The sequence below is a fragment of the Rhinolophus ferrumequinum genome, chromosome 10 (assembly GCF_004115265.2).
Source record: "Rhinolophus ferrumequinum isolate MPI-CBG mRhiFer1 chromosome 10, mRhiFer1_v1.p, whole genome shotgun sequence".
Classification (NCBI taxonomy): Eukaryota; Metazoa; Chordata; class Mammalia; order Chiroptera; family Rhinolophidae; genus Rhinolophus; species Rhinolophus ferrumequinum.
This window is the reverse complement of record NC_046293.1, coordinates 49520491-49548134: the sequence shown is the minus strand read 5'-3', so window position 1 is coordinate 49548134 and position 27644 is coordinate 49520491. Positions and strand designations below refer to the sequence as shown.

The 27644-nt window shown below is 36.9% G+C and overlaps 2 protein-coding genes across 4 annotated transcripts in view; one reads left to right on the top strand and one right to left on the bottom strand.

Annotated features, from left to right (window-relative positions):
* The window catches only part of PFKM (phosphofructokinase, muscle), a 45853-nt gene extending 40347 nt beyond the window's left edge, over positions 1–5506 (bottom strand). Inside the window, exon 1 of the mRNA XM_033117276.1 lies at positions 5344–5506. The gene's annotated coding sequence lies outside the window, so the exon portion shown is untranslated. The remainder of the gene's footprint in view (positions 1–5343) is intronic.
* SENP1 (SUMO specific peptidase 1) overlaps positions 4615–27644 on the top strand; it is a 48929-nt gene continuing 25899 nt past the window's right edge. The window contains exons 1-8 of one of the 3 annotated variants that reach the window (XM_033117278.1): positions 4615–4736; positions 8442–8489; positions 9960–10090; positions 11210–11294; positions 16615–16774; positions 20780–20951; positions 26776–26879; positions 26962–27245. In XM_033117278.1, coding sequence (XP_032973169.1) covers positions 8486–8489; positions 9960–10090; positions 11210–11294; positions 16615–16774; positions 20780–20951; positions 26776–26879; positions 26962–27245 — 940 coding nt within the window. In that variant the 5' untranslated portion in view covers positions 4615–4736; positions 8442–8485. Of the gene's footprint in view, positions 4737–4768; positions 5362–8441; positions 8490–9959; positions 10091–11209; positions 11295–16614; positions 16775–20779; positions 20952–26775; positions 26880–26961; positions 27246–27644 lie in introns of those variants that run through there. The other 2 variants (XM_033117279.1, XM_033117280.1) reach the window with 2 other exon arrangements.

Below are 27644 nucleotides of genomic sequence, written 5' to 3'. Positions count from 1 at the left end.
GTTTCTCTGACTTCTAAGGCCAGATTAGGCCCCGTTTTATACTCTGATTACATGGTAGGTATTATTTTCTTTCATTGTACTAGCACCATTCGAATTATCTAACAATGTGATTACTGTCTTATTCCCACAAGGCTATAAGTTTCATAAGGGTAGGTAATGCACCTATTTTGTTTACAGTGCCTGACATAGTATGTGCAAATTTTCTTGGAAGGAACAAAAAGAAGGAGGGAGGGAAGATGGAAGGAAAGGAGGAAATGATATAGGGAAGCAGGCAAGGAGAAGGCAGAAAAGGAGGAATGGAGATCCCAGGGGGGCTAATTGGGAAGATATTTGATTTTCCGTCTCTAGTAGGAAAGCTGGAAGGGTTAAATGCAGGTCTTACCAGAGGCTTCAATACTTAAAGGCTGAAATTGAACATCAGAACATTGAACATTGAACATTGAACACTGTCCAGGGGATAATGCTGAGTTCAAACCACAGAAGTTCAAATGAATCATCAGAACAAAGGGGGTCTGAGATGAGTGTTAGGTACAGAGCAAAATGATACTGGGAAAAGCATGGAAGATGAAGGCAAATAAGAACTAATCTATACATATTCAAGAAACTGTAGGATAAGCTACCAGCTGGGCTTATTTCTTGTACCTAGTGGCTTTTTTACGCATGAGCAAAGCACATCTGATTAAAGGGACGGGACACAGACCAGACACACAGTTGCCATATATAGATCTGACAATGTAAAGGTCTGAAAATTAAGTTCGCGAACTTGTTGCACCGATGTTGCTAACCTTTTTTGATATCAGAGGGATTACTCATTATGAATGTGTACCAACTGGACAAACAGTTAACCAAGTTTACTATTTGGAAGTGCTGTGTGAAAAGGCTGCGTGAAAAAGTTAGACAACCTGCAATTTTCACCAACAATTCGCCAATGGCTCTCACATCATGACAATGTACCAGCTCACACAGCACTGTCTATAAGGAAGTTTTTAACCAGTAAACAAATAACTGTATTGGAATACCCTCCCTACTCACCTGATCTAGTTCCCAATGACTTCTTTCTTTACCCGAAGAGAAAGGAAATATTAAAAGGAAGACAGTTTGATGACATTCAGCTCTGATGGCTATTCCATGACAGCTCTGATGGCTATTCCAGAAAAAGAATTCCAAAATTGCTCTGTAGGGTGGACTAGGCACTGGCAACGGTGCATAGCTTCCCAAGGGGAGTACTTCAAAGGTGACCGTAGTGATATTCAGCAATGAGATATGTAGCACCTTTTTCTAGGATGAGTTCGCGAATTTAATTGTCAGACCGCATATTGCTCCAATAGCTTAATAGATTGGTATTCTTGTATATAAACCATTTTTTTGTGAGTCTGGTTAACTCTTGACGTGCTGATGAGGCTGAATTAAGTTAGATTTTATGCCATTTCAAAGCTTAGGACTGGATTGGACCATGGTGCCCTGCCTACACGCTAGAGCTCAGTTAAACTCTGCCTAAGCAATCGGCTGGCTCCTCCTTTTCCTATATCTCTATGGCATCCTCTTTTGAAATTCAACATTTTGAACCAAAGTTATCAAACTCTTAACTTACACATTGTCTCAGACTATGTCCTTTCTTTATAGTCGGCTCCTGGGGGACAGGGAGTATCTAGTTCATTTTCTCATCTCCTACTGAGCCTCCTACAATGACTTAAAATATTAAGTGCTCAAAAAAATTATTGAATAAATACTGCTATATATTTCTTACGTGCTGTGAGTGATCACTCCAATGAATTGTTAACTTCTTGAGGAAAACCTTTTTAGACATAAATTCCTTCTGACAATATAAGGAGTTGGACTAAATAATCTCCAAGACATCTCCAAAATGTAAAAAATTGGGACAATGACAAGGTTATGACATATATATATATTCTCTCTATCATTTCTCATATATTACTGGACACATAGTGGGAACTCGATAAATGTTTGCAGTGAACTGACTCCAATATAGATGTATTTAAGTTGAGAAGAAACACAGAGATGTGTTTCTGAAGTTTCATATAAATCACTTATGAGTTGAACACTACTTCAAATATACAAGAGACATTTGTTATTAAAGGAATTCCTAAGGTGAATATTTTTTTTTACAATATTTGGAATCACTATGCAACATAACGCTTCAACTTAATCAATTTTTAAGTCTCACATTTTTACATATCAAGGTTGCTGGTAATACGATAAACCAGATTAGGAGCTTACAGTTATGAGGGCACCAACTGACTTACTATTGAGTAAATCAAGCTGTTCTTCAGAGAGAACTGTCCCTCTTTCTACAGTTTCCCAGATAATCTATTCTCTCTCTCTCTCTCTCTCTCTCTCTCTCTCTCACACACACACACACACACACAGACACACACACACACACACACATTCTCCTTTGCGTTTTACCTCATATTTCAAATTTGGTAGGTCTATCCTAAATTATAATGCTATGCATAAACATTCCAATACTCCTTTCCACATTCCTCGCACTCATTTAACTACATGCCTCACCATTTCCCAAAATAGGTGTTCTTTCCACGGTGTCTGGATCATCCCAAGTATCTAGACTCTTCAAGGCATCTGTCTCAGGTGGTGGCTTTTGTATGAGCATGCTGGAAGTTGAAGCTTCCCCATCTGAGAAGCAATATCTTTAGGTCATCCTCAAGGCGGGATTCAGGAAAGGCAGTGCTCCTTATTCTCTTTCATTTTCTCTATGACTCTTGCCTGTCCAGGGCTTTCTCTCCATAAATCCAGTAGAAAATTAGAAAAGTGATGACTTCTCAACAATTATCTTACCTTAAAAAGGTTCTATTCCTTTGACACAAATGGGGAAAAGCAGAACTCGTAACTAGATTCTTTGAGACTGGGGTAGAAGAGAAAGCCAGTTTTCTTTGGGACTCTATTTTATAAGTTTTGGAGTATCAATTATAACGGCAACAAAGACTCCCACAGAAAAGGTTGAAATGATTCACAAAGAACAGAGAAATTAACTATCAGCTCACGTGCTATAAATCTTGTTCTCCCTCAATTCCCAAGTCCTCCTTACCTGCCTAGGGCTTATTCCCACATATCAGGCCATAATCTCTCCTGATACTTGTACCAGGGAAAAATATAACTCAGTAACAAATATTTTATCATAGTGAGGATGGAATAAACAATGTCAGTTGACGCCTAAAGCCTGAATTTACACTAGTAAGTTTCACAGCCTGTATAGAGACTCCATGTAAGAGAACCCATTCTGTCACTGTGTGATTGAGATAACGGTACCTGGTCTCTGAGGAGTCCTGACTACCTGGCGAGATTGAATCACACACATGATAAATTTCAGATGTAATTCCTCTTTACGCATGGCTGTCTCCTAGAAATAGACAGAGTTTAATTTAAATGAACAGATTTGTGAAATGATTAAGATGGACAAAAGTGACATGGACCAGGTATGCTCAATACTAATAGGCCTTAGGACCTGACAGTCTCAACATCAGCATATGAATTGATACAAATAATCTACTTTTATACATTTGACAGGTCAGGATCCCCTGAATTCAGCAAGCATCTCCTTTTCCCAGCTGCAAGAGTAGCTTAAAGGCTGGGGGCCTCCATTCTTCAGGAAAGAATAGAGGCTTCTTCAAGAAGCCTCCATTCTTCAAGTCTGAACTCAGACTGTGGCTGTCACCAGGGTTTAGAGCATCTACTCAGAAGAATTTCTCCAAGACTTCTAGACAGGACCTAAGTCCAGAGGCCCACCAAGTTGAGGGGCTTGGTAAAAAGTCTGAATGAACATATTTCTTTCCATTATTTTCTCTTAAAAAGTATAGCACGGATTACAGGTTAATCAATTTGGTCCCAGGAACAACACCAGGGCCATTTAGTTCTTCAGAGGGCAGACTCCTGGGACTTTTCCGATTTTTACTCAGAAAAGTAGATCTCTGGTGGACAGCTTTCCTCACACCGATGCCCATGTTTCAAACTCCTCCAGAGTTGTGGAAGGTTGGACATGTTATAGTCTAACCTATAGCAATCCAAAGCTGCTGCCTCTCGCCCCCTTTCTTTTCCCGAATGACTAATCAAGCAGGATGCGGTGCAAAGAGTACAGGACTGCAAATTAAGAAACTTGTTTCCTAATCCCAGACCTGCCATGCGCTTTATAACTTTGGGAAATGACTTCACTTCTCTGGAACTGTTGGACTAAACTATCTCCAATAACTTCTCCAAGCACCAACGTTCTGTGATTCTCAATAAAACATGAAATAGCCTGAGCTCGATTTAGCTCTCAGATCTACATCTGTCAAGGTGGTCACAGATTCTCACAGATGAAGGGCCACAGAGAAAGCTGCCATGAAAACCAGAGTGTAAGCAAAAATCGCCAAGCGGAACCAGAAATCGGCGGGTTAGGGGACCGAGGGAGCAGAGAAAAGCGAAGGACGAAAGGCACACTAGCAGTACTCCGAGAACAAGAAAAAGCTCAAACTGAAACGGGAACTGGAAAATTCTGACTACGGTCTTAAACTCTCCCTTGGCTTCTTGGGCCTCACCACACTGCGCAGGCGTTTTGCGGGTCATCTCTGCTCTTTGACCTCCCGCCCCACCCCCCTCCTCCGCAGTCACCGAGCGGCTCTTCCGGTGTTGTGGAGGCGGTTCCGGTTCGCGGCGGTTCCCGGGTTTTGCGTTCCGCGCTCGACCGGAAACCCCTTCGTATAGCAGCCGGTTCCGGTTCGGTGAGTGGCGGCGGGAAGCTGGGGGAGGGGTGAGGATGGAGGGAGCCCGGGCCCGGAGGCAGTGCTGCTCGGGACCGGGCAGCCAGGGCTGGGCGGAAGCGGGGACGGCTGTGGGGACGGCGCCTTTTCCTCTGCCCCGCCCCCTGGGACCACCTCCCCTCCCCACTGCTGTCCGCGGGCGGCGAACTGGCCGGCGGCCGTTAGTTAGGCTTCCCGAGGCCGGTTATTCAGGCCTCTTTCTTTTGGGTGGTGGAGAGCCCGTCTCCCTGCCGTTACGCCAGTCCCCATCTCAGCGCCCAGCCCTCCTTGTGGGGAACAGGCCAGTTGGGATTTCGAGGCTTTCCCGGCAGAGCAGGGTCGTCTCAAGGGAAAGCTGTTTTCGTCGGGAAGCTCTGCTTTCTGTTACACCTGCTTCACCTCCCGCTTTCCTTGAGACCTGAATGATATTTCTCGACTACTTCTGCGTCTCACGTAAACATTTCTCCAACTCTTTTACTCGGTGGTACCTCCCTGAGATGCGATATCGCTAGTGCCACCACCGGAAAGAAACGTCTGGACCCTCCTGCCCAGGTTATGAAAATCCCCTTAACTGCCACAGTTTGCTTACCTGGCTCATCGCCTCCTGGTAATTCCTTCCCTTGAACCGTCTCTTTCTTGGTGTGTCCTAACGTGGTCTCTCTGGATATATGCCCCGTTTCTCTTGAGCTTGGTGATTTCTGTTTATCGGTGCCTCTGCAGTGTTTGCACTATCTTATTGGCAATAACTTGCTCCTTTATCACTTTCAACTCAGCCTTGTTAAAGCCGTTTCACTTCACGTTGGGTACACTTATTATATTTGGGGTGGTGGTGATTCTTATAAAAATTATATAAAGCTACCAACGCTGTGACTTAGGGCCCATGTTCTAATTGGATATTCTGGATGGAATAGATGGCCTCATCTCCTAAAGCTTTATAAAGATAATTGGTGTGAAGGATGCGTACTAAAAGATACACTAAATTTGAAATTACAGTTACAGTGAAACCGTAGCCATCTCTTGAAGCACGATCCCTTAGCTTTCTTCCTATTTAGAGATTCCCTTCCTTTCCCGCCTCTGATCCAGTTCCATTTTGGAAGCGTCCCTTGTTTTATCTTCAGAAGCCTCATTCATTTTTACCTTATTCCAATTAATTATCCCCCTTGCAAAGATGGTCTTCATATCACCTGTCTGATGAGTTAAATCTAGAGGGAGCAAGTGGATTAAAAAACAGGTTCTGCTACTTCAGGCCAAGGTGATGTAATTCTTAACTACCGCTTTGGAAGTCTTTCCTTTTCTTTACCTGACTCCCACACCTACCAAATTGCACCAGGTTTATTGTCTTGCTGTAAATATCCATTTATGTATCTGACTTCCTTCTGTAGACAGTGAGCTTCTCAGCAGCAGGGACCAGTTCTTACTTTTTTTATCCCCAGTACCCTGCATGTAATTGGTGTACAGGAAATGATTGTGTATGAAAGAAGTTGACTACTTAGTGTTTAAGATGTTAGGAGTCTAATTGGGAGACAATACATGTGAAAATATGAAAAACAGAAACGTGATGATATAGTACAAATTGTATCACATTTTCAAGAGTTCAGAGTAGGGTGATTCACATGATCACTTCCACGCCCTTTTCATATCATAAGTTGTTCTAACCACGTCTTGTTCTTGGATAAAGCTAATTGTACAGTGTTTCTCCATAGTGGGTACTTTCTCGTAGCTTCGTCACAGTTCTAAACATTCTCTTTTATAATCACCTCTTTGCATGTATGTAAGCTTATAAATGTTTTACCAGACTTGTTACATTCTGTTACTGTCAGGGCTTTGCCATGTTTTTTGTCTTTCAGATTTCCTATTAACGTTCAGCTACTAACCTGTCTTCTTCACCTGCATATCTGGAACTGCTTATGTTCTTTCAGTAAATTAAATGACCAATATAAACTAGGAAATGAAGTACTAGAATACTTTTCTTAAAAGGGAAAAAAATTTATGCTTGCAAGAATTTGGTGGCATCAGTGGTTCCAGATCCAGCATTTCGTGTTGAATATTGGGGTAAAATATTCTCCCAGTGTAATTGCAAAGTGGCAAAAAGTACCATAAGTACCCTGAAGAAGCTGGATGTATTTATATTAAAATGTAAATTTAGGGCTTTATTAAAATTATAAAACGTTTCCCAGAGTTAGCTAGAGTTCCTTTTATCTTGTTAAAATGTATGAATCCTTGAATAAGGGTATGTTTAAGGATGTAAAGTTTTGCGGTGTTTGTTGAAAGCACATTTGCTTGGGAGTCAGTATACCTGAATTTTTGTTTTCCCTTTGCCCCATCTGTGTGATTTTAGGTAAGTCACTTAAACCTTTCTGGACATAATCGCTAGAATTCTTTGATTTCTTGTTTGCTTCCCTCCTCACATCTATCTCAGCAATGCAAAAGAAGTTAACATGGGACTGTTTGACTAGGCACCAAGTTTTCAAATTGGCATTCTTAATACAACAAAAAAAGCTAGAGATGACAGTTAGGACATGGCCTGATAGAGTGAAATGTGAAAAAGCTACTGCTAATTTATTTGTTGATGGGATTTTTACCCCCTTAATCTGAGACCCAGGGAATTCTGCTTTATTAAAAAAGGAGGAAGGGGAAAGAGTAACCTGGAAAATTTCCAGATAGAAGCGTTTTGTTAAGTTGGGCATTTAGAAACATATTTGGAGCCTAAATCTAAGGCTTAAATATTTGTGGGACTCCTCCCTGGCAAGACTAGGTAGGTAATCAGATGTAGTCTGCTTAGTTTGTAGCTATACCAAGACAAGCTGAAGCAGCCTTTCTTTTTATGCACTTCATTGTCGTGACCATCAAGAATACCTGTTAGCACCAACCAGTCCTCTTAGTAGATTGAAGCCCTGACATTGCCATGTAGTGGATGAAGTACTCAATCTTTTTAAAAATATGGTGATAAGATTATGAGTAATATAAGTGTGACTGTTTTCCTCCCTAGTCTCTTGGAAATATGCCAAGAAGCATGTGTGCTGAGGGTATGTTTATTAACCTAATTCCAAGCAGTTAGGCTTCTAACTTCCTTTTTCTGGGAAAATTAGATACATCAGAGGAGAAAATAATTTAACATAGGCAAAGGGGCTTTGGTTTTTAGCAATTTGATTAATGATGGGGGAGAAAGTACTTAGTACAACAGTGAAGTGTTCCTTGATTGTCCTCAGAATATCCGTAGCTTTATGTTTGGCCACTGAGTAAGCTGTGTATGGAAGAGAAGTCTTAATAGGACCACTGCAAGATCTGACACTTGTTTGAAATGGTTTAACATGAGGTAATAGAGCAATGGATTGGGAAGAATTTCTAGGTTGTAATTTCAGTGTAGTCACTAACCAATTTTATGCCCATATGTAAATTAATCTCCAAAGGGTTGGCTCTCCCAACTTGCTTCGTGCTGTAATAGTCTGTGATCCTGTGGGTAGCCCACAACTGCTGTTTAGTATAGCACATATTGCAGAAATGTTTGGAACTACCTCAGGCCAGTTTTACTTCGTATTCTCTTGCCATCAAGTCAACTCTCCTTACCACCTTATATTTTTCTCCACTAGAAACACAAATGTCACTTCTGAGTGGCTTCCTATTTTATAATTGTATGAAAGAGATGTTTCAGTATGTAACACTTCTGTTTTCTGTCTTCCTTTATAGGACGCTGTATCTCTGCTAAAGTCAGTGATGTGAAAAGACCTGACATGGGTAAGACTGACTATGAACTAGTCCTTCGGTCCTTTTAGTTACCCTGATTACTTAAGCAGGAGTGAAAGAACGGGTTTTCCTAACATTTTTAATATTTGCATCTTTGTGCTTAATAATGTTAAGAGAGATCTTGTCCTAATTATGTTCTACTGTATACCAAACAATTTTCTTTTGGTTGAGACATTATTTATGGCATTATTTGGAAGCATTTTCTCATTCATTGTGTTGAAAAGTCAAATACACATTAGCTGACGTTTACTATGTGCCAGGCCCTGTTCTAAGTACTTAAAATAGACTCATTTAATTTTTTACAGTCACGTTAGAAGGGTACATTATTATCCCTATTATATCAACAAGAAAACTTAGACACAGAGGTTAACAGACTTGCGTAGGGTCACAGAACTATAACTGGCAGTGCCAAGATTTAAACTTAGGCGACCTGGTTCCAGAGTCCTTGTTCTTTAGTACTATGTTATTCTCCTATATGATAAATAATAATTTGATTAAGGCAAATTTTTTTTTATTTCATTTTGATTAAGGTAAATTTTAAATTTTATTTAGCTAGTGGCACTGACATTTGTGATTGGAACATTTTCCGCTATTCATAGTACTTCATGTCTATGAAGGGAATCGGTATAAGGTAAGGACTAGTAGCCAAATTAGGAATAGACAGAAAATCTATACAGTTAGAGCTTATAACATCCCATATACTCCTTTTCAATTCACATTAGTCTTCTCTCTACTTCGGTTTTTTCTTTTGCTTTGTCTGCCTTCTCTCTCTCTCTCTCTCTCTCTCTCTCTCTCTCTCTCTCTTTCTCTCTCTCATTTGTTTCCTTTTTTTCTCATTGCTGATGTCATTGAATTCCCTTACTTTCATTTGTTCCTATTCCAGCTCTTTTATAAGAAAGTAACAAAGGTCTCAACAATGGTTATAGTAAGGTTCTGCCACAATATTATAGTGATTGAGCTGATGTCTGTTAAGAGCCATGTGAATAAATTATGCTTTTTGCAGAAAAAAATTTCCAGGTGGATTAATTTTTAAAGCACCCCTTTGAATTAAAACAATAAACCAATGTTAACAAGTGTTTTTATTTGAATGGTGAATATTTTTCCCCATCTTTTTATACTTAAAAAATTTTTCCTACTGTTAAAACATTCAAAAATTTCTTTTGGGAAAATTTCATTGTTTTTAAAGCTTTAAATTAAGCTCTTGTTATACTCGTACAAATTTTGAACTATTTAGTAGATGATCTCAGTCAATTCCAAATGAGCCAATTCCTGTACATGGGCCTCTTTTTTTGACAATGACATTTTGAGATTTCTTGCCAATGGTTATTTATGAAGGAGAGCTTTTATTTAACTGTAGAGCTATTCTTTGGGAATCATTTTTGCTAGGTGAAAAGATTGGTTCATAAGAAAATAGTTATTAAATAATTATGTAACTTGAACTAATCCGGACTCTTTCCCCAGATGATATTGCTGATAGGATGAGAATGGATGCTGGAGAAGTAACTTTAGTGAACCACAACTCCATATTCAAAACCCATCTCCTGTCACAGACAGGTTTTCCAGAGGACCAGCTTTCTCTATCTGACCATCAGGTTTGGAATAGTTTTCTTCCCTTAATTAATGAATTATTTTGGCTTAAGTTTTCATCTGATGTAGTTTAAATGCCACACTCAAAACTATAAGCATGTATATAAACTTTTTACAATCAATAAATCTAGTGTTTGGAATTCTGTTTCATATATTAAAGTTAAGACAAGAACCGGGCTATGTATGAGTTCTTTGCGAACAGTACCTTTGAGAAAACTATTATTCCTCTGGATATTAGTTACCACTACCCAGATCTGTGTTGTTTTAGACTAGTCTCTTGAAATTGCTGAGCATTAAATGGGTGTGTGTGTGTGTGTGTGTGTGTGTGTGTGTGTGTGTGTAAATACATAGCAGCTTTGAGATTTCTCTGCTATGAAGCTGAGGTTCTTAAAGGATCCGCAGCATCAGCGTCACCTGGGAGCTTGTTAGAAATGCAGAATCTCAGGCTTCACCCCCTACCTACTGACTCAGAATCTGCATTTTAAAACATTGCCAGCTGATGTATTGGCACATTAAGGTTTGAGGAGCGCACTATTAATAAAGCAGTCTTTCTCAGTAGGAAAGCCATTATTAATTTGAATGAGGCCATCCTTTGCTGTGTGAATCTGGCCTAAGCATAACAGAATGTGTAACATCCTTGGCCCCTGGGTACTAAATACCTATAGAATCTGCCACCAATAATTATTTTGATAACTGAATATATATATATTCACACATTTCCAGATTTATACTGGGGTGCAGCATCACCCCTGATTAAAAACTCTGTAAAGTTTCTAAAAGAATCAAAACCGGATCGATTTTGCCCACCTTTTTGATATATGATGCAACTGGCTTTCAGAACAGGATATAGTAAGTGCATATTTGCCTTCTGTTGAACATTCTTTGAATTAAGTTGTGTAACAGATTTTTGCCCATTTTCCCCTTGAAGCCTCAACCATTTCATCAGATTGTCTGTGTATTTTCCTTTATTATTAGTATGCTGTTTAATTTATAATATATATAAATTATATTGAGTTCTGAAATATGTCATAATCTTGCTTAATGATACATTTTTCCTAGTATAAATTTTTATTCCATTTTATTGTCAACCATATGATTTAATAAAAATCTTCTGCTTTGTTTAGACACTACCTTCCAGGCAAGGAAATTTGGACCGATCTTATACATGTTCTACAAGAAGTGCAGCTTATAGTCCAAATTATTATTCAGGTATGACACATTACTTGGAGTCAAGACATTCATACCATTGAGATTTCTTCCTACCAAATCATTTGTGTTTATCATCTCTAAAAGTATACAAGCATTGTCAAAAGCAAAATAGTGTTTTCTCAACTAAAACATCATTTTAATGAGCTCTGTGTACGTGTATGTGTGTGGTTGCTTTACTGATGATACTTTACTGATCTAGTATCAACGAAATATTTTATAATGGAAAAGTGTATTTGAAGTCTATTCTCCTGCTTGTTCATTATACCATTGTAAAAAGCACTACAGCTTGTTTTTTAGATGTGCATTTAAAGGATAGTTGTTTTGTATTGATTTAAAGCACAGATCTAGCCTATTTCTATTCCACTTGAAACCATGAATCCTGAACATTTATTTCTGCCCAAGTTTATCCCTCCATCAGGGCAGGAAATGTTACCTACATGTCTCTATCTAGCACCTGCCACAGCCATGCTTGCATGTTCAAGGGCTTGCTTATTCCACTTGTGATCCATGACAGAAGTCAGCATTCTCTAGGCTATCCTAGCCCCTGGCCTGCCTGACTTTTCATCTCCCCTTCCTAAGGTTTGGACTTCCAATGATCTTCTGGCTCTGTCTTGGGGAAACGAAGAGTGTTTTTGTTGGTTAGCCTCCTGGTAGTATGACCCAGGAAGATTATGGTGTCTTCCCATGTCTTTTCACTCCTCCTGTTTCAATCTCCTCATCTTGCCACAAAGAAGGGAATATTAGCAATACCACTGAACCTGTCTCAATGGGATTTTTATGAAGATAAATTGAGATAATAAATATGAAATGCAAATAATAATTATTGTTGTTATTTGGCTTCCTCAGGATTCTTTGTCAACAAGATGAGATCTCCTCCCCTAAAAAGACGTTAGTATGTTCTTTTAGATTTATGTTATGTTTAAATGTCATTTAGGTGTGTGGTACTTTACCCTGGGCACTGGATTTCCTCTCCTGGGATGGAAAATGGTCTCTACATAGTATGTGCATACTTTGTACAGAAAAATCAGTTACTTTGCTCCAAAAGTAACTCTCCCATAATTATTATTGAAAAGGCCTTCCTGGTGAGCATAGAGCCTGAAATCTGGTTTGATAGCTCATTATTAATCCTAGGGGAAGGACAATTGAGTGGGTAATGAAATCAGGTGATTAATATTTCCATTTGAACTCAGGTTGTGTTTCCTTGTAATTTCATATGCTAATTTACCATTGGACAGAATATTTGCTTTTAGTTTAAAATAATTACTCAATAATAAACAGTTATATCCAAAATCTCTTGACCATAACTCAACTCTTTGTGGTCTTTTCTGATTTTTACCTGTGTGTACATGTAAAGTACACATTGTATGATTCGATACATATGATCTTTTTTTAGCCCAATATTTTACTTTCCATCTGTTTACATGTTATGCTTCATAGTTACCTTTTCTGTTGATTTCTAATAATCTATGGAATTGATATGCACATTTACAATCCTTTATGTGCAATTCCAAAATCCAAAAGGCTCTGAAAACCAAAATTTTTTTTCATAATTCATTTAGTATCAAAATTTGACCTAAATTCTTTCCTTGGCAAAACCTACATGAACTGAAATGAAGCTATTTATATTTTGTCTTTCATCTATCTCTGTAAATATGAGTACTTACATTTTACTACATATATATCAATATGTTTGATTATAGCATGCTGCGTCAGATTATACTTGGAAGTGTTACGTAGTATATTCCAGGTCATCTTTCTAAAATTCCAGAATTTTTAACTCAGAGACTGCTGAACCCAAGGGGTATGATTTAGGATAATGGATCTGTGCCTTTATTTGCTTCATTATTTTCTCTACAATTTAGGTTCCCTTCACCCTCTCCAGGGTGATTTTCAGCTATCATAAATAACTTAAAAACATTTGTATATATAGCATTTTTTCTTTCAAATTTCAGTACACCCTTGATATTCACAAAGGATATATGTGAAGTCATCTTAAATCATCGTATCTTACTGGTGATACTTGACCAGATTCCTGGCTTTCTACTCAGTTATGTGATTCTTCTTTTTTTAGTTATGTGATTCTTGAGAGTTACATTTTTCCTACGTTTGTCCTCATACCACAAGTTGATCCCCTTACTAAAATTTTAACACCGAAGTTTTATTTCTCACTTGAAGGCCATCATTTTAGGAAAAGAAAAAAATATTACTTTATAACTGTTGCTGAATAATGATGATGAAAAGAGGGTAACCACCGTGAATAGTAAAGCCACATTGAAATGGGGGTACTTAGCTACTAGATTTATCCTCTAAAGTACAGCCTGAAGCAGAGGATTCATATTTGTGCCTCTATCAAATTTCGTCTAACCCCTGACCAAATATGGCATGTCACCGACCTCCAAGGTCACTCCCTAACAATCAGAATTTTAAATCTTGAATGCCAAGGATCTATAGGTATATATACTTTTTTCTTACAATAAAGTCTTTAATTCAAACCTACTTTTTACTGTGTACTTCTTAAAACTTTGTTCCTTTGCCACACCCATTCCAATTAATTGCATGTCCTGCAGAATTTTGTCTCTGCTATCTCCTTTGGATGTATTCTTTTCTGATAATCCCTATATTGATTTCTGTGGTCTGTCACCCCAAGCCTTACCTTTTGATTGGGCAGGCCTGGGTCCCAAGTTTACCTGCCCTAGTCGTCTCACTCTGACTCTGTTGGTATTTGTTTCCTCTTTCACCTTGTCATCCTTTCCTTCACCAATATGAAAACAAACACAGGAAAACCCCAAACTTTAGAATCTAGGTTCTGGAGCTTCCTATTTACTGCTTTACTGGATCTGCTTCACTATATCAAGCTTTTAAAAAATCTGCTTCTTAATCCATTTAAGATTAGACTATTAAAAAACATTTATTTAAAAAAAAATTTAGCAAGCAGAGAATAATAACTTTCACTTTAATAACTTAGTGCTGGTCTGACTTCAAGACCTCTTGAGGTTATTAAGAGTACAATTGAAAAGAAAATTAAAACATTTTAAACCCTAAACAAAGAAAAGTAGATTAAGATGAAAAGAAATGATTTTGCTCATGCTTAGAATCTTAATCTTCCCTTTGGAAAATACAAGTATGTTAAATTAGGCTGCCAAACTGGCATTTAGTAGGTAAGATGATTTAAAGCATCCTGCTAGTTATAATAACTAACTAAATCCTTAAGTTAACAGGAACAACTGTTGGTTACTTTCATAGTAAGTAATTGGCTGATAACACTTTTTTGAAGATACAAAGTTTACTTAATTTTGTCCATAAAGGTATTACCTGTCCTTGTAGAAAATTTACAGAGAAAAGTAAAAAAATACCCATCATTCTATTAGAACTCAACCAAAATTAAATTTTTGTGTATTTCCTTATAGTTTTGTGTGTATTTATTTGCACATAGTAAGTAATCTTATTTGTGGCATTTGCAGTCTTATTTTTTTTTTTTTTTTTTTTAAATTTTTATTGGGGAATATTGGGGAACGGTTTGTTTTTCCAGGACCCATCAGCTCCAAGTCAAGTTGTTGTTTTCAATCTAGTTGTGGAGAGCACAGCACACTGGCCCATATGGGAATCGAACCGGCGACCCTGGTGTTAATAAGAGCACAGCGCTCTAACCAACTGAGCCAACCGGCCACCCCATGCAGTCTTATTTTTTAATGATAGACAGAATACCAGGTTAAACCATTACTAAAAAGAGAATGTCTACAACACCCTGTTGGTCTCCTCTAGCTTTGCTTGATTATATCAGCAGTAGAGGACTATTCAGTGATTTCATTGAGTGGGGTTGGAACCACCTTATTCTGGTTAAACAAACTGCTTGATCCTGTGCTTTTCCCTTGCATTTTAAAGCAGAAGCCTCTGTCACATGCCATTGAGGAGGCTACTCTAGCTTATCCTTAGTCTCAAATTTCACACCTGTCAGGGTAATTTGCATTTTTTGTAGACATCTCTAGTTGGATCATTCCCTAATCAAATTTAGCAAAAAAGTGTAAGAAACAAAAATTTCTATTGTTATTCACATTTAAAGATAATTTTCTGGTCATAAATGAGACTCATTTTCATTAGCCTCGTGTCTGTGTCCTCGAAGCAATGGTAATAGATGCTAAGCATAGGTAATGATTCTAACAGAAAAAAGTTATAATTCATTTTGAGATGAAATTTAATTATTAGATTAGATTCATCCCCTGGGAAATCAACTGGTACTAATACCATCCCTCACTGCTGCTTTTTTTCTGTCTTATTTATGCTGAATCCTGATCAACTGAAAAACAGAAAGCCACAAAACTTACATTTTTGTCAGTTGTCTTACTTTTTGGATAGAGTATCAAAAGCTACATTAAATATTTTAAATAACAAATATATAATACTGTGCAAAGTTCTATAGTAATATACTCTGAAAGAGGACCTTCAAAATGATGTTGACAGTAGATGAAAATTCAAGAAGTAGAGAATTGTCATTCTCGTTTTTCTGCTGGTACTCCTCAAAGTGCCATAGCCCAACATCTGAAGTTAATTTTGAAGGCGCTGTTTTAAATTGGCCAATCCTGCTGATAAGAAGAGGGTGTATAAATTATTCTACTCCTAGCTGAAACTTCAGGAGATTTCTTATCACCCCAACTTGTAAGCCACAAGTCGGAAAATTCAAATAATGAACAAAAAAATCTTCACTTAGTCTGATTGTAGTAGCAAACATTGCAGTATTGATGTCTGTTGATTATGGCACTGACTGAAGGTTATCGTACCAGAACCAGATGCATTTGATGGGTCATCCTGCCATAAGCTGGCCAGAATAAGCAGCCTTTAGGTTATCTCTGCTGTTAGAGCCCCTGAGTTGTGAACATGGTAATTAAAAACAAGAGACACCAGCTGCTTATTAAACAATAACTGTTGTTCATTTGCATTACAATTCTCCTTGGCCCTCCACCTGCTTTCTTACTGGTCTGGCCTACCTTCTTTCAGGCCCAGGCCTGGGAGTGCTTGCAAGATATAGTTGGGGTAAAATGTTGACTTTTGGTGGACACCACGGAGTCACATTGATGCAGATAAGGCACATGGCTGTGGCAGGATTCAGCTCCTTCAACAATTTTCAGGTTAGTATGGCTGAATCACTTCTAGTTTGTAGAAGTTCCCTTACTGCAGACTTGACTGGCAGTTGAGACTGGGATCTTCCCTGAGAGACATGGTGATACGCCACATTGCTTTGGGATGCAATGTTGGACCTGGTTGCAGTCATATGGAGAACCACCGTAGGTATTTGTTTAATTTATTGAAACTTTTATTCTTTTAGATAACCCTTCCTCAGACAGTTTTCTTGGCTCAGGAGATGTAAGAACCTTTGGCCAGAGTGCAAATGGTCAGTGGAGAAATTCCACTCCAGCATCAGGTTCAACTTTACAGAAATCAAGAAACAGCCGAAGTCTTTACCTCGAAACCCGAAAGACCTCAAGGTAGGTATTCTGGCTGCTTCGCTCACAAGCCCTTCCTGCCATATAAGAGAAAATGGCTATAAGATAGTTGTTACATTGGCATTTTAAAAGAGTAACACCATTTTTGAACTTTAAACCATGGAGATATGGACAAGTCCATTTTAAACTTTCAACTTTTCATTTCCTTGGTGCTGAATTTTGGTGACAGCCAAATCTTATTAGAGGAGAGAGTTTTGAAATCTTTGTGGATGTTGAGTATATTACTACCCTTCAGGATCAGTATGGCTAGTAAGAATCTTAAAGTGAAAATCACTCAGTTTCTACAACTTCAGTAACAAAGAAACTAGCACCTTTTGTGGGCTCTCACATGAACAGAGACCTTAAACCAAAGCAGCTCTGCACCTCATGACCTTAGTCAACTAGACCTAAGCTACTTCTGTCAGAAAGTAGCGTCACAAAGAACTTGATCCTATTTAGCTCAACTTCATAAGCTCTACCTATTTCCTCACCAAGCATATACTGATTCTTAAAGGCACATGACGTTTGGCTTAGAAACTTTTCCCTCAGGTACTTTATTGTATTAGTAAAATATTTCTTTTTTAAAATAGTACTTATGACTTCTTAAATTTTACTCTGGTGATGGATTTTAGGAATGTGGTATGTTTAATTTCCTGCTTAGTCAAGGCTAAGCTTTCTGGTGTTGACTGAAACCGGTAAGATGGCTTTTATTTTATTTTATTTTTTATTTTGTGATTATCAGAACATAGACTCTGTAAACATGTGTCAGCACTCCCAGGGGTCGTCTTCCCACTTGTTACTATTTTTAAAAATTACACCAGAATTCATTAATACATTCACATTGTAAAAATTAAAACATTACTGGCAACGATAAAGAGCCCTTGACCACTAACTAATACACAATCTTGTTCCCCTCCTTTTGGTATGTTTCCTTCCAAACTTTTTCCTATGCTTGTTTCACTCTCTCTTACTTATACAGAGAGTACCAAAAAATATAGACACATTTTAAGAAAGGAAAATATTGAAATTGTAATACTCAATATATACTGATAACAAAAGATTAATACAAGTCACATTTTGACTTCTGCAATTACAAGAGCTGCTCAAAGTGGTTACCATCAGCGTCCAGACACTTCTGATTACGGCGAACTACTGCTTGAGCAACGTTGACCAAAGTGTCCACTTGTATACATTTTTTTGGCACCCCTGGTATATAGCATGATATGTATGCTATGTATGCTATGAAGCGTATAATATTTTCTCTTCCTTAAAGATGTTTTATACACATCACTTGGCAAGTTGCTTTTTTTGTTCAGCAATGCCATCCTGTTATTTTTTTTAAGGTAACATCATTACAGAAACAGTACACATGCCTTGTAAAAAATTGGAAAATACTGATAAGCAAAAATAAAAGCATCACATTTCCTCTAGCTAGAGATCACCTCTGTAATATCTTAGTATATATCCTTCCAGATATTTTTCTCTGCAATCACACATTTTTCAAAAATGAGTTTATACTGTGCCCACTCTTTTGTAATCTCTTTTTTCAGTCAATTATCTCTTCTATTCAGTAAATTTTATTCTGTACACTCACTAAATTATATTTAAATTATTCTAGGTGACCCAAAAGTATCTTTCTAGCTAATTTGTCCAAACTAATATCCAATCTAGATTGCCCCTGGTGGTTAACGCTCTTAAGTCTCTTACAATCTAGAACAGCCTCTTTTTTTAATATCATGACTTTTTTCCTGCATAATTTTAGACATCTTTTGGATTTGACAGATTTCTGCCTCATAATATCATTATTTTGTCCTCTATTTTCTGTATATTTTTGTAAACTATATTTTTGACTTTAATAAAAGCTGATGTTGTGTTATATCACACTAGCAAACCTACAGTATCTGGTTTTCCTATCATTAGTGATGCTGGATTGACCTCTGGATTGGGGAGATAACAGTCTGGTCCTCATTTGTACAGTTAGGTTTTTGCCCCCTGTGTCAAGAATGTAATCTAAATGATGTTACTTTGGCATTACATGAATGACCAGTTTCACATCAGCCTGAAAGTTATTAATATCAATTGATAATCCTTATCTGATGATAATTTTTTAAAACCAAGGTATAATTGACATATAACATTAGTTTCAGGTATATAACACGATTTGATATTTGTATGTATTGCGAATTAATCACCATAATAACATCCATCAACATACATAGTTACAAAATTTTTTTTTCTTAGAACTTTTAAGGTCTTATCTTTTAGCAACTTTCAAATACACAGTGTAGTATTATTAACTATACTCACGATGCTCTACATTATATGCCCATGACTTGTTTATTTTATATCTAGAAGTTTGTACCTTTTGACTCCCTCTGACCTGTGATAATTTTATTAGAGTTAATGAAATAGTACTTTTATAATTTTATCATTTTTTTCTTTACTTATTAATTGGCACTCTGCTATATATAAAGGAAGGCTTTTTTTCCTCATTAGCTGGGGCTATTTGGTTACCCTGAAATATATTTCCTACTAGGAAGACGGGGTATATGATTAGATCTTTCTTTTTCATTACCAATTTTTAAAGTTTTTTTAAATAGCCACTTCATGTGGTTCAAATGAATTTTCTTTTTTTTAGTGTTATTATGGATTCAGTGTGCTTCAATCCACTACAATCATTATTATTTTAATACTTACATTCTCACAACTTTGACCAGTGGGAGCTTACTTCTGTGTCTGGCCCAACCCTGTTAATTGTTGGTAGCACCCTTGCTTTCCAGCATTGCAAGATGCCCTCATACTGTTTCCTTAGAAAACAGAATCTTTTGCATTAAAAACACAAATACAGCACACACTCGCTACGAAGCATAAATACAAGGACATTGTGGGGAATTCATTATATCGTTAGCAAACAAATTATATTGCCCTTGCCATCCTTTCCTAGCTGCCTCCACCCATCCTAAGAAAATCAGCCTGTTCCTGAAATTCTAAGTCCTTCGCCTTTCCCCACTGTATACACATAGAAACCGTTAGCGTTTGAAGAGTTAGAGAGTATATTTGCTTTTTGATTTTCTTAGACCTAGTCTGATTTCATTTGGATCCAGACCACATGTACTGATTTAAAGAGTTGATTTTATTGAATTCAGTTTAGTCAACTGTGTAGCTCTATTTTGCATCCTCAGCAAAAAAAAAAAAAAGAGAAAATTCATTATGTCGATAGCAAGTACCTCAAACTTGCTGGATAATGATGAGAAAAAGCACCTAGAAAAAACTTTATTTACCTAGCCTTAGACATAAGACTGGGTTTTGAGTTTACAAAAATATTTTTTCTGCCAATTTTTCTCATTATTGGGGCACAAATAGTATAAAGAAACCTTACCTCTAAGGCTAGGTAAATAAAATTCTCCTTCAGAGGAGGTAAACAGTGAGGCCAAAAGGAGCATTTACAGAGAGTGATGCAGCCTAATAAAAAGCCTTCTGGTTGTTTTTAATGAAGGATGGGAGCCCTCTGTTGGTGTTTTAGGAAATTTTAAAACTCAGTTTAAAAGCTTAGCTGAGAGGCTTCAGTTTTATCCATCTTTGCATATTTAATCTTAAACTAATGCCCTAGTAAGGGCTTGGGGCAGGGGGCTGTGGGGAGTAAATAGGAAGTGTATGTGTACGTTAGCATACATAGAACCTAGGATTTCTGAAGGAGTCTGATCTGATAAGCTTTCTGCCATCCCACACAGGTCTATGGTTCCTGACCAAAGGAACTTCATGAAGTTAAGACATACAATTTTAGGTGTTTGCTAATCATATAGTTTGGCAATTTAAGACCTCTTAGTGACAGAATCTGATGCAGCAACCTATGTGTCATTTATTGTATATTTCCCTCAAATGGTACATCTGTCATTCTACCTGCTAATTTTTGTGTTTGTTATTTCTTGAAAGTGAAAATAATCACTAGGTTAGATTTTCTTACCTACTGTTCTTACCTTTTCTTACAATTTTTTTTGTTGTTTTTAGTGGATTATCAAACACCTTTACAGGAAAATCAAATCATCACTGCCATGTATCTGCATATGAAAAATCTTTTCCTATTAAATCTGTTCCAAGTCCATCTTGGAGCGGTTCATGTCGTCGAAACCTTTTGAGCCCCAAGAAAACTCAGAGGCGACATGTTAGTACAGCAGAAGAGGTAAGGAAAACCTGCAGTGAAAGCTGTTAAAGGTTAGATTTTTCCCTGCGTACCATTTGTTCTTTCCAATTTAGATGTTTATTAACCACTTCATTTATTTAGCCCTTTCTGTGTTTTTCTTTCTTAATTACTTTTTTTTTAGTGCTGTCATTTGTTCGTAAGAAATTGGAGATATATTAGTAGAACTTCATTATTTTCCTTACTATGTTCTATTCCTGTTGGACAGTAGACTTAATCTTCAGTGTTGTCTGAATGGCTACTCACACATCAAACTCTTCTTTTTTGGACCCTTTCTAAACACTTGTTTCATGTGACAAAATTGTTAACCTTGCTGAATTTGATAAAATACCCACTGTTACTTCTTACTAGGACAGTTTTTCCTCAAAATAAAAGAAAAATCAAGAAGTCAGCTATATAACTTACATCCTTTCATTATGAGTAAGATCTTTGAGATCATAGATTTTCCCCAAAAGAAAGATGTTCTCTTGGCACTGGGTTGTTATATTCATTAACCCTAAATTCTGTCAGTATAATATATCATATGATTTATACAATAGCAATGTGTTTATACCTGTTCAAGTAAATATTTATTATGCTTCTGGTCGGCTTTGGACTGATTGCTGTGGAGATACAAACGAATAATAATGACCTTACATTTATGTAGCGTTAGCGTTTCCAGTGCGCTTTCCACATGTGGTATGGTTTAGAATCCTTTTAACCCGGTGATTTAGGTAGAAATGAGGTAATATTCATATTTTGCAGATTTGGAAAATAAAGGTCAGAGATCACCAAACTAGTAATTGGCCAGCCTGCAACGCAGGACTTCTGAAGGAGCCTAGTCTAGTGTGCTTTCTGTTATACATACAGCCTGGTGGTATGGTTCTTCTCCATTGGAGCTTACAGATCGTGGAGTCAGAAATAATTATCTAATTTGGTAATGAAGGTCTCTTAGGTGGCAAAACTTGATTATTTGTGACATGGTTAGTAAAAATGCTGTACATTTTTTTGGTTTGAAGTTTGTATGGAATCTGAAATATTCAAGCAGAGGGTGGCAGATGTAGTAAATCATATTTAGTAAGAAAAAGGATAGACAGGAGCTTGGCAACAATTGGTGATAAGAGCTGAGCAACAGGTACAAAAAGGAGAGTTATTTTTCACTGTACCTTTTGTACCATTGAGTTTAGTTAGTACCATGTATGTATTTATTACATGTGTGATTTTTTTTAAATGACTGGAGTTACGGGACTTGTGCTTCTGCTGGAGCCTAGGCAGCCTATGGGGTACAGAGAGACTTGTGGAGAAGGAGACAGCAACAGCGTGGCAGCTGGATACAGGCCTTCCAACACTCCCCTGTCCCATGTGACTGCCCCTGGAATCGGTAGGGTCCTGTAGTGTTCACTCACTAGCCAGCTAGGCCTTTGGACGACTCAGCCCCTTCTCCTTTTGCCTCCACTTCTAGCCTGAGGACTTGGGCTGGCCGGGTCACAGACTGGGACACTGAAGGACATGAAACAAGCGTTCATCTTCCTTCTACAGTAGAGTGAAGGAGATTCCAAGCATTGAATCTGTCCTATGAAACGAGATGAAGGAAATTTTGCCTCAATTGATTTTAGGTCTATATTCTGCTATGAAAAGTGGTAGAACAGAAACATGGAATAACCCATATAATATGAGTAAGACAAAATATTGGACCAAACTTAATTAAATCAAACTTTCAACAGATTATTTCGATATTGAGTTTTGGATATTACAGATAATCTAATTAAAATATAATCCACACACACACGCCCCCCCCCCCCCCTCCCGGACTAAAGAATTTATTTATTGATGGGATCTTACAGACTGGAGGAAGAGTTATTTTCCATGGAAATGTTGGGATCCCGAAGGAAGATGCAGGTGCTTACCTTAAGGAAAATTATGTATTAATCTTATTGCTGGATTTGTCCATCACCTTCAGGAATATGAAGCCATCGACACAAATAACATGATGATGTCACCACTGCACTGTTCAGTGTTACAGCAGGGTTTGAAGAGGATACATGAAGAAGAATTTGGAAATAAGCAAGTGGTGGCTGTACCACTGCTTGTCTGATGGCTGATTCAAGGGTGGCATTTAAAAACTAGCCACATGTGCTATTTAAATTAATTCAAATTAAATAAAATAAAAATTTAGTTTCTCAGTCATACCAGCAACATTTCAAGTATTCATTAACCACACATGGCTAGTGACTACTATATTGGACAGTGCAGATACATCTTAATGTTTTCATTATCACAGAAGTTCTTTTAGCGCTGTTACAGAAGATGCGAATTTCTTTTTGGGAAAGAGAAAATACTAGGGACAGTAAAAATGTTAAATGTAAGTACACAAGTAGTTTCTTTTCAATTATATGTTGCTTCCAGAGATGCTTCTCTGCAACATACTGAGCAACATTTTAAAGTGTTGGACTTCCTTAATAAATGCTTTTTTTTTTTTAATACAATTTTATTATAAGCCAAACATTTTGGACTTAAAAACAGAAAGTTGTTGAATTATTTACTTTTCATACTTGGAATTTATATGGTATAAAGCTGTTACTTTAAACAAAATCAAAATTGGGGGATTTATGAAGTTATTTGGGTGATTTATAACAGAAGAATTTACTGGTTTGCTAAAATTCATTTTGTGTTCTCTGTTAAACTTTTATAATTTTACAATTCATTTTTATGATGGAGCCCTGTTGCAGAAGCATCTAAATGCAAGAATCTGCTCCATTTTTTTCTTAATAGAATTCCACATCTTAATTACCATTATACAGTTTTAAACTTTCCTTCGTCCTTTATTAGGTTTAAAGTGTAATGTTAGCCAACTTCCTTTACTTAAACGTATTATCCAATTATTGCTTCCTTTCATCTTAATTTCCTAATTGGCTTACTCAATAGAAAACAGTTTAATAAATAATGTAAAGAGAAAGATGATTTCGTTTACAATATCACAAAGGATTGTGTTTGAAATTTCAAGTGACTTTTCTCTTTACATTTGCTTTTGGTAAAGCCAAATGTTGTATATGTTCTTTTTAGAGTTGCCTAGACTATCTTTTTCTTTGACATGGTTCTAAATAAAGTATAATATACCCAGTGTATTTTGTTTTAATGAAGCCCTTGCATCATTTTTTTTTAAAAAGATAGTCTTGTGACCTCCAAATTAACATGTAGAACAATGAAAAGTTCTTAACTTTTTTCTGTAATTTCTTTTTTAAATCGTACATTAGTTTAAACTGAAAGCATGAGGCTTGAAGAGACTTCAGATCAGTTTGGAATACGGAACATTTATTCCTGCTCACTTTATATTATCTAATGACTGTGAGGTTGTTTGGGCTCAGACAGGAGCTTTTCTTTGAAGATATATTTATTAGGGAAAGTGACTTGTGGGGGACTTGTGTGTGTTAAATTGATTTTTAAAAAATAATTCTTTGTATTGAATTAATCTAGATTTCTCATAATTTGCATTAATTGAGTCAGTTAATGGCACATTGGTTCTTTATGTTTTATTTATAAGTATAAAAATTTATTCTAAGAAAACATTTTGCTTTGTGGTGTGAAGGAGGAGGGAGGTGTTTTTAACTTTATGGTTGAAGTCTTTTAGGCTACCATAAAACAAAGGTCCTTTCTGTTTTACTGTTCTCTTGAGGTCTTTATGAGAGAAGAATATTTTTTTTACATTCCCTTGGTATGCAAAGTAACCTCTTACACCAGTTTACTGCTTTACTTTCTTTCCTATGATGTGATAATGCAGTCAAAGCCTTTTAAAATCTAATTTTATGGGACAGTGTAAATGAACTAAAATGACTGGTTAATTAAGAGTTAATATCCATGACCCCGGTGGTATTCCTTTTCTAATTTTTGTTCCCTTCTTCTGTTTTACCATCCCTGAAAGCAAAATACAGTTGACTCCACTGTATTGTGGATTAGGTTATTTGGAGTGGGAAAGTAGAGTCAAGATTTACGTGGGGCGGGGGTGGAAAGTGGTATTCAAAAGTTCTGGTCACTAAAGGGTAAGATAACACAGCTTTCTTTTCTGTATTTAGATAGATCACTGTGGAGTTGGTTGGCAAAGATCTCTCTTGCAATCTAATAATCTGTAATGTTGCTTCATTCTTCAGACTATCTTCATAATAGCAAACTTCAGTTTTAATAAAGAGGCATTTATTTTAATTATGGTTTTTAAATTTGTTTCTCAAATACTTGTATCCTCTCTAGTAGAATAGCCCCAAAATACAGATTTGGTCATTGATGTTAATTTATACCTGGTAATTGTGTTTTTCTAAACATAATTTTGTGCTGTCCCTGAAGTGCCTGCCCAATACCATAGACACTTTCTTCATAAACACTAGAAAAGAGGACTGCCATCAACTGGAATAAAATATTAATGTCGAAGGGATAAAATAACGGGGTTTATTTTCTTCACATAGAACATTACCAATTTGTTTTTTCTCTTGGGTTTATTTTTCCACCAAATGGGCTCAACTAATTCTAACTTTCCTTATCACTCAACTATTCAAATTTAAGGATAGCTCTTTCTCATTAGTAATTGTCATACATCACAGTTCAAGGTGTATCCTGTTAGATCAGGAACGTTATACTGACAATGTAATTGAAATTAACTATGTAGCAAAAAATGATTCAAAAAGAAAAATTTAGTATTTCTTTACTTTTACATGGATCGTTGCTTAATTCATGATGCCTCTAACAAACATTTATAACTGAATAAAATGCTGTGTGCATATTGAAATGTCACAATGCAAAATGCTGCTTGCCCTGGCACAAAGTATTACAGTTATTTTGTGAAGTTCGTGGTTGTAGTAAGATGTATGTAAGATTTAAAGAAAAAATAAGTACTGGGTGTATTATTTAGTGAGTGCAGCCCTTTGCTGTAGGGGATCTGAATGGAATAGACTCTTTACCATGGTTACAAGTCCTGTGTAATCTGGTTTTCTGCTAAGTGATCTCATTTCTTACTACTCTTGTCCTGACTCACACTGACCTTACTATTCCTTGAACACATCAAGCACATTCCTGTTTCAGGGCCTTTGCATTTGCTGTTCCTTTGTCTGGAATACTCTCTTATAAATTTCTGTGACTTACTTCCTCCCTTGATTTAGGTTTCTATTGAAATACCACCTTTTTAGAGTTGTCTTACCTGTGTCCTCTGTTCCCCTTCCATCACTTTCTATTATTCCCTTCTTTATTTTTATTCATTTTACCTGACTAGTTTTTTGTTTGTCAATCCTTTAACTGTAATGTAAGCTCCACAAGGGCAAGAACTTGGGACTTAGGAAAAGTGAAATAAATGTTGGAGATGAAAACCATCTCTGGAAAATACCCTCTTAAAAATTGAATAGAATAGGAAACTGTTAGCAAGATATCACACTCAGATCTTGACTGTTCTGGTTACTGCCTTACGATTTTTCTAGCAGGTATCAGGAATCAAGGGGTTTTTTGGAATCTTAATTTAGAGGTCCTCACGTGTTTTATTCCTGGGACTCTTATCAGTTTACTCAGAAGTGATTGCCTGCTGGCCTTCTGGTTTCATATCCTATAGCTTCTCTGCAGTTTATTTATGTGTGTACCCTATAATTTTCCAAAATATACTATCTGATATTTACTTCACTAAGCTCCTCTCATATGTACTTTATAATTTTGTAGAATATCCTTAATGAACCATAATACTTAATTTTCTTGAGGACTCTGCCTGAGCTTTGGCAGGGCTTGTGGAAATCTAGATGCTACTTTGGGAAACACTTGCTTCATTAAATGTATGTAAGAGTTCTTTTCTCTTTTATAGACAGTTCAAGAAGAAGAGAGAGAGATTTACAGACAGCTGCTCCAGATGGTCACAGGCAAACAGTTTTCTGTAGCCAAACCTACCACGCATTTTCCTTTACACCTGTGAGTCACAGAAACATATTTCAGATGAATTTAATTCTACATTTTGTTCCATGATATTAAAACTGTGTTCTTCCCTTGCTAGTTCTCGATGTCTTAGTTCCGGTAAGAATGCTTTGAAAGACCCACTGTTTAAAAATGGAAACTCTTGTGCAGCTCACATCACTGGCTCTGACACTTCATCATCTGGATCTGCCGGCATTTTAACTACCCAGGAGCAGCTGTCCCACAGCGCGTGTTCCTTGTCGTCTTATACTCCAGATGCTTCCTTCGGATCCAAAGATTCCGACCCCCTCTTCGCACCCCAACATCACCAGTCATTTCCACATCAGCTAGATAACTTAACAGCTTCAAATACACAATCTGAAGGTAAAAATGCTGTTATAAATGTATTTTCCATGTAATTCAACTGTATTTCCTCACAGCCAATTTAGGGGACATATGTGAATTACACACTAGGTTGTAATACACATGTAACTTAACACATAAATAAATAACTTAAATACATGTAATTCAGTTAGCTATGCTATGAGTAAACTAAACCTACAAGTAACATTTTTCTTACACGGAGATGCCAGTGATTTCATATAGTATTTTATTTAAAAGATTAACTTCCTAAGCAGAGTCATAGTATGTTCAGCCCAATCACTTCAGTACTTTCTTTGTTCTAGTGCTTTACAATGTAAATTAAGTACAGTTGACCCTTGAACAATGCAGGTGTTAAGGGCACCACCCATATCCCTACCCGTGTGCAGTCAAAAATCCATG